This window comes from Acinonyx jubatus, chromosome D1 (genome assembly GCF_027475565.1).
Source record: "Acinonyx jubatus isolate Ajub_Pintada_27869175 chromosome D1, VMU_Ajub_asm_v1.0, whole genome shotgun sequence".
Lineage (NCBI taxonomy): Eukaryota > Metazoa > Chordata > Mammalia > Carnivora > Felidae > Acinonyx > Acinonyx jubatus.
The window spans coordinates 6745735-6758841 of NC_069390.1; the positions used below are offsets into that span (position 1 = coordinate 6745735).

Consider the following 13107-nt stretch of genomic DNA (forward strand, 5'->3'; position numbering starts at 1 on the left):
TTTATCAGTGAATCAAGTCAACAATGTAACACACTGATGACCAAGCTAGTTTCATCCCAAGAACACAGGACTGTTTCCTATCAGGAAGTCCACATCATACGCTACATTAACACATAAAGGAGAAAAATCATCTGCTCTTCGCTATAGATGTGGAAAAACATTTGAAAAAAAATCAGGGTGCCTGGGTGGCTCAGTCAGTTAAGCATCTGACTCTTGATTTCGGCTCCGGTCATGATCTCGTGGCTCTGGGTTCAAGCCCGGCATCAGGCTCTGTGCTGACAGCGAGGAGCCTGCTCTGAATTCTCTATCTCTCTGCACCTCCCTTGCTCTCTCTCTCTTTTAAAATAAGTAAACAAAAACTTTTAAAAAGAAAAAAAAATCAACACCCACTTACCATACACTTTCTTAGTAAACTAGAACGAGAAAGGAGCTACCTTAACCTGATAATGGATATGTACCCCAAATTATATATAACCTAAGGACAAATACTACAAAAATATATATTTTCAATAACTCCACGCATTATTGGTGGCAGTTGGTGTTATTATTCTGAGAATGTTTTGTGTACAATGTGAAATACATCAAATGAGTAATTGGTCGATGTCATTGAGAACAGAGGTATTTATTTATTTATTCCTTTATTTATTGTGATAAAATATACATCGTATAAAGTTTACCATTTTAACTATTTTAAGTGTACCGTTCCACAGCATTAAGTATACTTATATTGTTTTGCAACCATCACCACCATCCATCTCCAGAATCTTTCCACCACCCCCAGTATAAATTCTGTCCCCATTAAACACTAACTCCCCATTCCTTCCTTTCCCCAGCCACTGGTAACCATTATTCTACTTTCTGTCTCTATGACTTTGACAATTCTATATATAAGTAGAAGCATACAACTTGGGGAGGGGGGAGGAGCAGAGAGAGAGAGGGAGAGAGAGAATCCCAAACAAGTTCTGTGCTGTCAGCACAGAGCCGGACACGGGGCTCAAACCTATAAACCATGAGATCATGATCTGAGCCCAAATCGAGACTCGGTTGTTTAACCAACTGAGCCACCCAGGTGAGCCCCCCGCCTCCACTATGCTTCTTCTAAGAGCTTTATGGTTTGGCTCTTTAAGTCTTCAATCTATTTTAAGTTAATTTTTGTATATAGAGTAAGGTTAGGGTCCGACGTCATTTATTGAAGGTGGATATCCAGTTTTCCCCTCACCATTTGGTAAAAAGACTGTCCTTTCCTCATTGAATAGTCTTAGCGCTCTTACCAAAAATCATTCAACCACATATGTGAGAGTTTGTTTTTCTATTTTTTTGTTTTCTATCTATTCCATTTCATCAATCTATGTCTGTACCACATGGGCTTGATTAGTATTCTTTTGTAGTAAGTTTTGAAATCAAGAAGTCTTACTCTTCCAACTTTGTTCTTCTTTTTCAAGATTGTTTTGGCTATTCAGGGTCCCTTGAGACTGCATATGAACTTAAGGATGAATTGTTCTATTTCTGTAAAAAGAGAAATGAGATTTTTTTCTAACACTGGAGAAATATGTAAGATGATTGAGGGTAAGTTAAAACCCTATAGTCCTAAATTTAACAAGGAGATATCAATATGAACTCCTAATACATTTTATATTATATATATAGCCTAACTGTTCATTGAAAAGATCTACAATGACTAACCCAGTACAGTAAGGGATCAGTAAGTACCCCTAGCACTTAGGCTGTGGTCTCTAAATACCATTTCCCACTAGGAGGAATGAGGACTCTTCAGAAACCTTCCCAATTCCAGATCTTAGACACTAGAATTGTGGAACTGTGTCAAAAGGACTGAAGAACAAAATTGAAAAGTTTTCCACTGGCCAAAGATGGAACAATTTAAACTTCAATAAGGAAAACAATAGATCAAATATTAATAGATCAAAATGCATCAAATATGTTTAAATCCATGCATTAAGAGCTTTTTTAAGACTGGCTATCTTTAAAAACATTTTTTTTAAGTTTATTTATCTATTTTGAGAGAGAGCACAAGCTTGAGCAAGGGAGGAGTAGAGAGAGAGAGAAAAAGAGAATCCCAAGCAGCCTCTTCGCTGCCAGCACAGAGCCCTACACAGGGCTCAACCCCATGAACCCCTGAGATCATGACCTGAGATGAAATCAAAAGTGGGAGGTTTAACCAACTGTGCCACCCAGGTGTCCCAATATATGTGAATTTTAAAAAGAAGATCATGCAAGGATCAATGATTGTGTGTCATTAACCAAAGATTATAAGTAATCACTTCTGTCGACCTGAATGCCTCCTTCTCAAGTGAGCTGACTCTTCAAATCCGGGCCCAAAACAGGAGAAACTGAAATGAGTGGGAGGGGTGGTTAACTGTTTTCACTTTTCTCTTCCTGTTTTTTCAGAGCCTGGGAAAGCAAGTCAGAATTTCCAATCTTTTCCAATTCCCACATGATTCCCTAATTTAGAACGAGTTCAGTCTTTCTCCATCTGGGGAAGAATCTACCGCCTGCCTTGGAGCATCTTCGTTTGGGGAAAAAGCCTGGGGGGGGGGGGGTTACTCCAGCCTCCTCCCTCACCCCACAAAAAGGCCTTGAGCTTGGCCTTGGGGACTATACCTCCGCGGAGAGGTCACAGGAGGGTTAATTAGTGGAATTGCTTTAGCAGATTGGTTGGACCCTAGCAGTAGGCCCTGAGGAGATGGGCGGGGGAGGGGGGTGCAGGACTTTGCGGGTTTAGGTGGCCCCAGGGGTCTGGGACCTTCCAAGACACAGGCATCAGGCTATAAAGACAAAGCTCCTCGGAAGATTTACCCTTGGGCGCCTCCAGCCCTACCATCGCCCCTGGGGGGGGGGGGAGGGGGGACGCTGGGGGCCTGGGACCTGGGGCTGACAATGTGAATGAACCATAAACGCGTGTGAACCTTAAACCTACTAGCCCTCGGTCCGCCCTCGCCGGCGGGAGCAGATGCGGCGCAGTGTCCTGGTCGCCCCTTGCGTTCTGCAGGCTCCGTGAAGCCCACGGTCCAAGCACTGCCAGGTGGAGAGGTCCGGAAGTTCCCCTTTGCCCCTGCTTTGTTAGATTGGCGTGAATGGCTAATTAAAAAGTGCTTCTGCCGCGACACCACCAAGAGGCACCTTTGGCGATTAGGAAACTTTGCGGAGATCAGCCACCTGGCCTTTGCGGGCGAAGCAGGCCCGGGCCTTTCCCCGCGCAGGGCGGGCAGCCGCAGCCCAGCAGCCCTGGCTGGGCTCCAGACCCGGCCCGGGTGACATCACCCAACTCCTCCGATCAGCGGGAGGGGGCCCCGAAATCCCCTAAAAACATTGTGAGTAATCGCTGGGCCCGCCCTCCAGGCGGGGCCTGGACCCGGGAGGCAGCCCAGCAGCCCCGCCAGCCTCGAGAGTGGCGTCGGGACGAGCAGCCTCTTGGTCCCCGGAGCGGCGCGCTCTGGTTCCCAGACTCCAGCAGCGGCGGCGGCGGCGGCGGCGCGCGCGGCCTCTCAGACTTGAGCGCGGCGCGCGCCTGGCCCCGCGCGGGTGGCGGCGGCCGCGGCGGCGGCGACGGCAGCTGAGCGGCGCAGCGCGCAGGCGCGGCCGGATTCCCGGCAGTGACGCGGCGGCGGGCGCGCGCGGCGCATTTCCGCCTCTGGCGAATGGCTTGGCTGTAGCGCGCGCTGCGGCCCCAGCTGCGACCCCGGCCCCGCCCCCGGGACCCTGGCCATGGACGGTGAGGGCACCCTCTGACCCCGCGGGGTGGCCGAGTCGGGGTCTCCGGGACGGCGACGGGAGCCCCTCGCGCCGCCTTCCGCCCCTTCCTGCGCCGACGGGCGCTGCGCAGGGAGCGGCCGGCCGGATGGTGGCGCGGGGCGGGGCGGGCATGGAGGGGTCTGACTCAGTTTCCCCTTTAGGTGGCGGAGACTTGACTCAGTATCCTCTGGCGGGGGAGGGGGGAGGGATGGCTGTGAGCTTTGACTCAGTTTCACCCCGGGGCCGTGGGGGCAGTTCCGACTTGGTTTCCTTGTCAGGGGAGAGACTGTGTCTGACTCCGTTTCCTCTCAGGATGAGGTGTGGGAAGTGCCCTCCCTTAGTTTTCCTTATGGAAGTAGGAAAGGCCCCGACTCCATTTCCCTCCGTAAAGAGAGGACGCTATACCCCTATACCCAGGGTTGCCTCGCGAAGCAGGTGCTTCTGCCTTCTTTACCCCTTCTCCTTAGTTTCACCCGCAGGTCCCAGGGAACAGGCCTTGACAAAGTCTCCTTCGGAGGGAGGGAGCCTGGCTCCATCTCCTCTCCGTGGGGAAGCAGGCCCTCCCTGGTAAGGATGGGAAGTGGGCTTGTGCTGACCCTCGTCTCCCTCCCCTTTCAGACCTGTTTCCCCTCATCTTCCCGACTGGTAAGTGGACCAGCCTTTCCCAGTGACTGGGGAGGAGCTCCCCAGGGTTAGGGGCAAGGAGGGCAGCCGGCTGACCGGGGCTGGTCCGTGTCCCCGCCGCAGAGCCGGCCCAGGCCTCTGGCCCTTATGTGGAGATCATCGAGCAGCCCAAGCAGCGGGGCATGCGCTTCCGCTACAAGTGCGAGGGTCGCTCCGCGGGCAGTATCCCCGGCGAGAGGAGCACGGATACCACCAAGACCCACCCCACCATCAAGGTCAGCATGGCTGTTAGCGGTGGGGTGGGGGGCACAGAGAGGGTTTGCGGGAAGGAACTGTGGTAGGCTTGCTTCCGGGCCCCGGTGCAGTGTCTGGGAGTTGGGTCTGGAATTCCTGAGTTTCTAGATGTTCTCTGTACTTTGAACAGATCAATGGCTACACCGGGCCAGGGACAGTTCGCATCTCATTGGTCACCAAGGACCCCCCTCATCGGCCTCACCCCCATGAGCTGGTGGGAAAAGACTGCCGGGATGGCTTCTATGAGGCTGAGCTCTGCCCAGACCGCTGCATCCACAGGTGAGCTCCTGACCAGCAGGGTGTGGGGGTGGGGTTGGGGTGGGGGGACAAGAGGCAAGGCAGTTGTGTAGCTGTTACCGTCTGGACAAGAGACCGAATTCCTCACTCCCAGCTCTGCAAGCAGATTCCCTTGGTCTTGGAGTTACCTGTTTGTGCATCTCTACTGTCAAGTAGATAAGAGCTCTGTGGGCTAGGGCTGGATCCCCAGTCACCTCAACACCTGAGATAACTTCACAGATGAAAATAAAACAGTGTTAGGTTGGAAGAATAATCTACTGGTGGAGGGGAGGGAGGTAGGAGAGCCAGGAGGTCAGGAAAGGCCTCTCACTTAAGGCTTGAATAGTGAGAAAGAGCAAAGAAGCATGGAAAGAACATTCCAAGCAGAGTGAACACATGCAAAGGCCTCAAAGTGGGGGTGAGTTTGGCGTGTTTGGAGAACACACAAGAAGCCACTATGGCTGAGGGCAGGGAGCCAGCAGGGACCGTGGCCAGGGCCGGGTCGCAGGGCACAGGTGCTTTTCAGCCAAAGTAAGGAGTGGGGTTTCTTTGCAGCACAGGAGGAAGCCATTCGAGGGGGTAAAGCACAGAGGTGATCTCATGAGTGGGGGGAGGAGGGCAGCCTGGGCAGAGACCCTGGGACTGATGCCTGGTGGGGGACTCAGCTTCCAGAACCTGGGGATCCAGTGTGTAAAGAAGCGGGACCTGGAGCAGGCCATCAGTCAACGTATCCAGACCAACAACAATCCCTTCCAAGGTGAGGGGGCGAAAGCCTGGGCCTGCTTGAAGCACCCCCACCCTCTGTCGCCCCTCTGAAGCCACCTTCCCTGCACCTCTCCCTCATTGGCCAACAGTCATAGTGCAGACGGAATCTTGCTGCCCATTCAGTACACACTCCCATTTTACCATTGGGGAAACCGGGAGCCAGTGAGGGGACATGACATCCAGGGTCCCATGAGGGTCATACAGGTCAGTGATGGGTCTAGAACCTTGTCTCTCTCCTGCTTTAGGACTCCTACTGTTTGACACACCCTCAACTAACCCTCCTGGCCCAGAGCTCCCTGCCCCCCCTCATTCCCTGCCATGCCTCCCAATCTCCTGACCATGTGCTTTTGTGGCAGTTCCCATAGAAGAACAGCGTGGGGACTACGACCTGAATGCGGTGCGACTCTGCTTCCAGGTGACAGTGCGGGACCCGGCAGGCAGGCCCCTCCGCTTGCCACCTGTCCTCTCGCATCCCATCTTTGACAACCGTGAGTGGCCGGGGTAGCCGTGGAAGGGAGAGGGGGATGGGCCTGTGAGGAGGAAGGGGGTTGGCTGGGTATGGCCTGCGAGAGGAGCTCTCGCTTGGTTCAGGCATCTTGTGGATTTGTCACCTCTTCTGTGTCCAGCTCTGTGCTGCTTGGGGGGACAGGGCAAAGGAGACCCGGAGCTGCCTGTGAGGTGTCGCTTCTAGGCTGGCAGGGAGTCGATGCGAGACAGGCATTTCCACTACATGATGGGAGGATAGTGTGCCTGGAACGGTACTAACGACTCCGGGAAATGAACTCCCAGGAACAAGAAGATGTTACCAGAGTAGTAATTCAATGATGAAATCTCATAGGAAGTTCACAGATGATTTGGGCCAATGTTGATCAGTTGCAGCCTTTAATCAAGTAATCAGCAGGATGAATGGGAATAAAAGGGCCCTGGAGCCCCAAGGACAGAAAACCAGGATGAAGTGGAGGTCAGGAGGGAAGGGTCTGTTACCAAGCAAACTGGGTCTTGAAGGGTGCTTGGGTCTGATGGAAAAAGAGGGTATGTGACCAGATTGGTTCCCCCAGACTGTAAGCTCCGCGAGGGCAGAGATGATTAAGTTTTGTCGTGTTTTCCGTGCGTGGAACAGTGCTGGGCACATAGTAGATAAACAGTTGCTGAATACGTTGGGCTGAGGGGTCCTGGGGACGGTGCAGCCTTGGCTGCGGAGGTGTGGTCCGCAAGCTCTGAACAACCTTGACTCTGGGATGGACAGGGATGTTGCATCCCCTGCAGGCCAGCCCCGGAGACCTGCGACGGTTCAGGGCTTCCCTCCTTATTCCCACGCCCTCAGGTGCCCCCAACACCGCGGAGCTCAAGATCTGCCGAGTGAACCGAAACTCTGGGAGCTGCCTCGGGGGGGATGAGATCTTCCTGCTGTGTGACAAGGTGCAGAAAGGTACACACCAGGAAGAGGGCTGGACTCTGGAACAGGAGGTGAGGGGCAATGCTGAGCGGAGATGGTGAGTGTCAGGAGACTGGCTTTAAACACTCCCCCTAATGCCTCAGGGGCAGCAGAGTGATGTATCTTGGGAAACAAGTCTCAGCGATTGTGGGGGGGCGGGCAGCGAGCCGTCTGAGTCGAGCACGGTGACCCACATTGCTCCCCATCTCCCGCAGAGGACATTGAAGTGTATTTCACGGGACCAGGCTGGGAGGCCCGAGGCTCCTTTTCTCAAGCTGACGTACACCGACAAGTGGCCATTGTGTTCCGGACACCTCCCTATGCCGACCCCAGCCTGCAGGCCCCCGTGCGTGTCTCCATGCAGCTGCGGCGGCCTTCAGATCGGGAGCTCAGCGAGCCCATGGAATTTCAGTACTTGCCAGACACAGGTACACAGCTGGGGAGGGAAGCAGCAGGACTGTCGTCTCCAGCCAGCAGACGTGAGGCTAGGGCTAGACGTCTGGGGCTGTAGTAGTGGGTCAAGAACTGGAGTCGGGGCAGGGATTTATACAGGAATCAGATTCTCTTTCTTGCCTCAGTTAGTAGTAAGGATCCCTGAGATTGGCTGAGTCCTTACATGTTTGCTCCTATTCCAAGCGTATCAGTGAATTACCTGATTTTGTTCCCTCGTGAGCTTTTTGAGGTAGAAGATGGCATCTAAGTTGCCTGAGGTCACATAGATAGTGAGTGGCAGAGTTAGTATTTAAACTCAGGCCATCTGGCTCTAGGGTCCTATTGCCAGGCGATGTGTCTCGTCACTCCCACGTAGCCATGATTTGGTCAAGGCTTTCGGGCATCTGACCACATTAGGAACAGCCAGAATGATCTTCGATCCAAAGCCCGCCGTTGAGCCTGAGAGTGTTTTCTGTCCCAGGAGCAGTCTGATAGAGTTTGGAAAGCAACCCCCGAAATAGCCATCGGTTCATTCCACAAATAGTTATTGACACCCACGTGGTGTCAGGGCCCGTGCCAGGTCTTGTGAACACAAAGACGAATGAGATGTGTTCCCTGCTCTCCAGAAGCTCAGTCTCATGAGAAAGACAAACATGCAGGACAGATTCTTAAGTGACAGAAAGACCTGTGAAACAGAGGGAGGTGCGTGCAAAGAGCTGGAGATGGCTGCATGGGGCAGGAGTGTTTTAAGGTGGAGAAGGCCCCAGAAGCACATTCTCCAGGTAGGTGGACAGACACCTGGAGGCACAAGGGCGTTGGAGGGTGCCCATCGCATTTGCGGGCAGCCTTGTGGGAGCTGTCGGCGGGCACTGAACAGGTGCTGGCAGGAGGGCCTCGAGTGTCAGACTCAAGGCATTCATCCAAGATTTCATCCTAAAGACAGTGGGGAGCCACCAAAGGTTTAAGAAGGAAGGGACACGCGTGGATCTGGAAGCTCACTCTGGCAGGAATGTATAGAGGATCCGAGAGGGAGAGACTCCAGGCAGGGAGGCTCTTGTGGAAGATGCCGTAGTCCGGTCCAGGAGAAGACGTGGTGTGAACCTTGCAGAGCCAATGGCAGAGGAAGACAGTCTCCTCCACCGCTGTCTCCCTTGGGTGCCCTCCGCCCCCAAGCCCTTCTGTCCGACACACACTAAGCTGAGTCCCTCCACGGGACCTGTGCTCCAGCTGTTGCCTCTGCTTGGAGTGCTTGGATCGCCACATGATGGGCCCGCACTGGTGTTTCCATGGCCACCTCTAAGCTCGACTCCCCAGCCTCACTTCCGGTTCTGTTACATCAGCCTGTGTCTCTTCCTTAGAGCTCCTGTCACTTGTATGTGGTTGTGTCCCTGTCCCCCTGTCATGAGGATGTCCACTTTGGGGGGAGCAGGAGCCTTTGTCTGCTTACAGCCATACCCCCAGTGGCTAGAATGGAGCCTGCACATGGTGGGTGTTGGTAAACGTGTGTCGTGTTAGTGGATGGTGGAGAGTGAGAGAAAGGAAGATGCTGAGGATGATTCCAAGGTTTCTAGTTGGGGTGACAGGGCAGACAGGTGGTGAGGGGCCACTGGAGAAGGAAGAACCAGGTTTTTGAGGTGAGATGATGCGGCTGGCTTTGGACTGATGGTGTTGAGTACTTTGGAGTTATCCATGTGCTCCAGTACTTAGAAAGGCAGTCCTGGAGGCTCCAGACTGAACTAGCAAACCATCAGAGATAAGAATACAAGTCCTTGTTGGTCTTTAGCAAGCCTATTATGCTGCCCCTGAGGGCAAAGACCATGGCCAGGCCTGGATCAAGGCTGGAGGTGAGCTAGGACGTGGGCAATGCAGGTAAGAGAAAAAGCTGGAGATGGCTTCACGAGGGCTCCTGTCCCCTCAGAGCATGACCCCTACTTGGAGGCACCCACGTGGCCTTTGAGGGGGGTGGTCAGATTCAGTGACCAAGGCCTTCTCAGAAAGCTGTGGGACTCTCAGAATTGCGTGTCAGTGTCATGAGGCCCTTCTTATTGGCAGGCAATGTTTGGAGAAAGGGTCTTACGGAAAGGTGATCTCGTCATCTTCCTCCTGTGGGTCCTTTGAAGGCTCTGGGGATCCAGCTGAGAAGAGCAAGACCCACTTCTCCCCATTACTTTTCTAGATGATCGTCACCGGATTGAGGAGAAACGCAAAAGGACATATGAGACCTTCAAGAGCATCATGAAAAAGAGTCCTTTCAATGGTGAGAGGGGCAGTGCAGAGAATTAGAAGGTGGTGGATAGGGGAGGGGAGACCCTGGGGGCTAGGAACTGACCCAGCCTTGCCCCACAGGACCCACCGACCCCCGGCCTCCACCCCGGCGCATTGCTGTGCCTTCCCGAAGCTCAGCTGCCGTCCCCAAGCCAGGTAAGGATTTCCTGTTGCCCCACCAGAACTGTGGGCTCAACTCTATTCAGCCTATGGCTCTGGGCTGGAGGGGGTCAGCTTTACCAGCGGGTGTCTGAAGCTTACTGTCTGTGGGGCTCACAGGGCTTAAGGTCTAGTTACTCACATCAGAGTCATTGGGGGGGGGGGGGGTAGTGAAGATGCACATTCCCCGGCCCTATCACTGACCTGTGCAATCCAGAGGCTCTGGAAGCGTGGCCCCGGAACCAGCTCATGAATTAATGCAAGTTGTGGTCTGAGAACCACTATGTCAGCTAAACCCCACACTGGATGCCGCAGGAGACCATTCAAAAATGCAGTCTTCGCCCTCAGCTCTCAGTTGAATTAGGGAAGCAAAAGCTCCTCCAGCAGAATGTGCATGCTGGTATGTAGCTCACAAAAGAGTGAACAAGTGCCCTGCTTCAGGCTTTGACTCGCCGGGCGCTCACTGGGCTCATGGTCTGTGGCTTGGGTTTTACCAGCTGATCTCTGACAGCATCCCTTCCTCTAAAAGGCTAGGAGAGCTTTGCGGGCTGGAGGGCTCCACAGGAGGACGTGGGGATGGAACCGAACAGGTCAGACTGAGGAAGAAGGAGTGAGGGTGCTAGCCATGACCTCCTAGGGAGGGACCTCCTCCTAGGGACTGATCCTAAGCACTACTGACAGGGGCTGGGGCACAGGTGACAGGGTGGGTCTCTGCAGCCTTGTCTGACCCGACTCTGTCTCTCTCTCCCAGCTCCCCAGCCCTATCCCTTTACGCCATCCCTCAGCACCATCAACTTCGAGGAGTTCTCCCCCATGGTCTTCCCTTCCGGGCAGATCCCAAGCCAGACCCCTGCCTTGGCACCAGCCCCTGCCCCAATCCTGGCCCCGGCCCCTGCCTCTGTCCCGGCCCCTGCCCCTGTCCCTGCCCCTGCCCCGGCCCCAGCCCCGGCCCCTGCCCCAATCTTAGCCCCAGGCCTTGCTCAGGCTGTGGTCCCGCCTGCTCCCAAGACCACCCAGGCTGGGGAAGGGACGCTGACGGAGGCCCTGCTGCACCTGCAGTTTGACGCTGATGAAGACCTGGGGGCCCTGCTTGGCAACAGCGCCGACCCAGCAGTGTTCACAGACCTGGCATCCGTCGACAACTCTGAGTTTCAGCAGCTGCTGAACCAGGGTGTATCTGTGGCCCCCCACCCAGCTGAGCCCATGCTGATGGAATACCCTGAGGCAATAACTCGCCTGGTGACGGGGTCCCAGAGGCCCCCTGACCCAGCTCCCGCTCCCCTGGGGGCCTCTGGGCTTCCCAACGGCCTCCTCTCAGGGGATGAAGACTTCTCTTCCATTGCCGACATGGACTTCTCAGCCCTTCTGAGTCAGATCAGCTCCTAAGGGGGGGGGACACTTACCCTGCCTGGGGTACTGGGTTGCAGGGGATTGAAGCCCTCCCAAAGCAAGCACTTATGGATTCGGGGAGGGGGGTGTGCTCCAACTGCCCCCAACTTCTTTGGGTGATGTCTTCCGGGGGGTGCATTTTATTCTTTTACTGGCAGTGTCTATCTCTCTCTCTTTTTGGAGGTGCTTAAGCAGAAGCATTAACTTCTCTGGAAAGCGGGGAGCAGGGAGGACTCAAACTCTTCCCCTATCCTGATGTTCCGCTCCCTTCTCTTTACAGGGAATTCTGGGGGCCCCCATCCCTACCTTCCAGCTTCTAATACTCTCCTAGAGAGAGGGACAGGCTGGAGCTATGGCCTTTGAGGCCACAAAGCCTTATCACCAAGTGTCTTCACATGATGGATTCATTCACATCTTGTGCCAAAATAATGCCTGTTACCAGCCCCTCTGTGGTGCTGGCACGTTGTCCTTGAACTAACACCAGCATTTGAGGGCCTGGCCTTCTGGCCCTGCAGAGGTCTCTGCCAGCTCTCCTTGCTCAGCTGTGGCTGTAAGGGAACTGGTGGGACAACACTGGCCCTGTCCAGGATCCTGGGAGGTTCGGTCTGAGACCTCTCTGTTCCCCCTTTCCTCAAGTGCCTTAATAAGTAGGGCTAGTTGTTTGGAGAGTAGGGGGGAGGGCAGGCTGGCAGCTCTCCAATCAAGAGGCTCAGTTTTTACTGAAGAAATCAAAGCAGTTGGACTCTTGCTCTTTCTATTCTGAACTAATAAATTTGTTGCCAAGCTGGCCAGAGATTCCCCTTCTTTCAGCAAACAGCACACTCTTTGCTGGTCATGTCAGGCTGGACATTAGCAATACAGAGTTGGATGAATAGTTACACTGTCATCTAGAAGCCTGCAGTCCGAGGATGTCCTTGGAATGAAATGCCCGTGGATGAAAGCAAGCAGCTAATAGGGGTGGTGTCCCAGCACAGTGAGAGCTCAGCAGGGCCTAGTGTCTGTGGGGATGGAGTAGTTTCAGGAAGAGCTTCACAGAGGCCATAGGGGCAATCAGCTTCAGGTCTTTGATCAGAGGAGGGTCAGTCTTGCAAAGGGTCCAGCCAGCGTTGGAAGGTGAGCCGGGTAAAAGAGACAATGTTGGAAAAGTTGGATGGGGCCAGGCTATAAAAAACATGAAGGACGCTGGACCGAGAGGTTTGGATTTCATCTCTTGGGTAGTTGAGGGAGAGTTCGCATCTGTTGGGGAAGGGAGGTGCTAGGTAAAGGTCTATGCTTTGACATCCTGTTCTGCGAAGACCAAAGAAATCTTAAATCTGCAGCCCCGAGAGCCTAAACAAAAGCCAGGCCACAGCCCAGAGGCCTGGAGCTGGACGTACTTCCGGCTTGACCCGACGCAGGCGCAGTAAGGCAGTGTTCGCGAAGGCTCGGGCCCGGAAGACCCCGCCTTCTCAAGTGCGCACGCGCACAGGCGGCATTCCGCGAGGGGCGGCCCTGTAATGCGCTTCGGGGAAATCCCAGCCCTAAATCGGATGGCATCTAAGTTCTGTGCTCTGCACGGCTGCGGGAGGGTGAAGGTAGAGGTATGCGGGTTACCAGTGGCGCTTGCTGCAAAAACTAGCGTGTACCCTGGGAACGACAGTAGGCCCTGGCTGCAGACTCCGGTGGTGGACTGCCTGCCGGCGAGGAAGACGCCAGAGAGCGGCAACATGTCGGGGTAT

At 54.2% G+C, this 13107-nt stretch overlaps 1 protein-coding gene and 1 long non-coding RNA gene across 3 annotated transcripts; one reads left to right on the plus strand and one right to left on the minus strand.

The window, feature by feature from the left end:
• Positions 1 to 619: 619 nt before the first annotated feature.
• Positions 620 to 3577, minus strand: LOC128311736 (uncharacterized). Of its 2 annotated transcripts, none has more exons than XR_008290259.1 (2): positions 2936 to 3577; positions 620 to 1506 (listed from the first exon to the last, which is right to left on the minus strand). It is a non-coding gene; the product is annotated as an uncharacterized LOC128311736 (long non-coding RNA). The 2 variants fall into 2 exon arrangements; XR_008290258.1 differs by having other exon boundaries at positions 2925 to 3577.
• Positions 3578 to 3590: 13 nt separating this feature from the next.
• On the plus strand, positions 3591 to 12177 carry RELA (RELA proto-oncogene, NF-kB subunit). Its single transcript, XM_027045124.2, has 11 exons — positions 3591 to 3730; positions 4369 to 4395; positions 4498 to 4649; positions 4799 to 4947; positions 5610 to 5701; positions 6066 to 6197; positions 7034 to 7138; positions 7360 to 7572; positions 9753 to 9833; positions 9923 to 9997; positions 10752 to 12177. The coding sequence occupies exons 1-11, from the start codon at positions 3724 to 3726 to the stop codon at positions 11384 to 11386; spliced, it is 1668 nt and encodes a 555-aa protein (XP_026900925.1). The 5' UTR covers positions 3591 to 3723; the 3' UTR covers positions 11387 to 12177.
• The last annotated feature ends 930 nt before the right edge of the window (positions 12178 to 13107 follow it).

Coding starts and splice junctions, on each gene's coding strand:
- RELA (XM_027045124.2), top strand. Junction 4,396..4,497: donor TCCCCTCATCTTCCCGACTG/GTAAGTGGACCA, acceptor TCCCCGCCGCAG/AGCCGGCCCAGGCCTCTGGC. Junction 9,834..9,922: donor GAAAAAGAGTCCTTTCAATG/GTGAGAGGGGCA, acceptor CTTGCCCCACAG/GACCCACCGACCCCCGGCCT.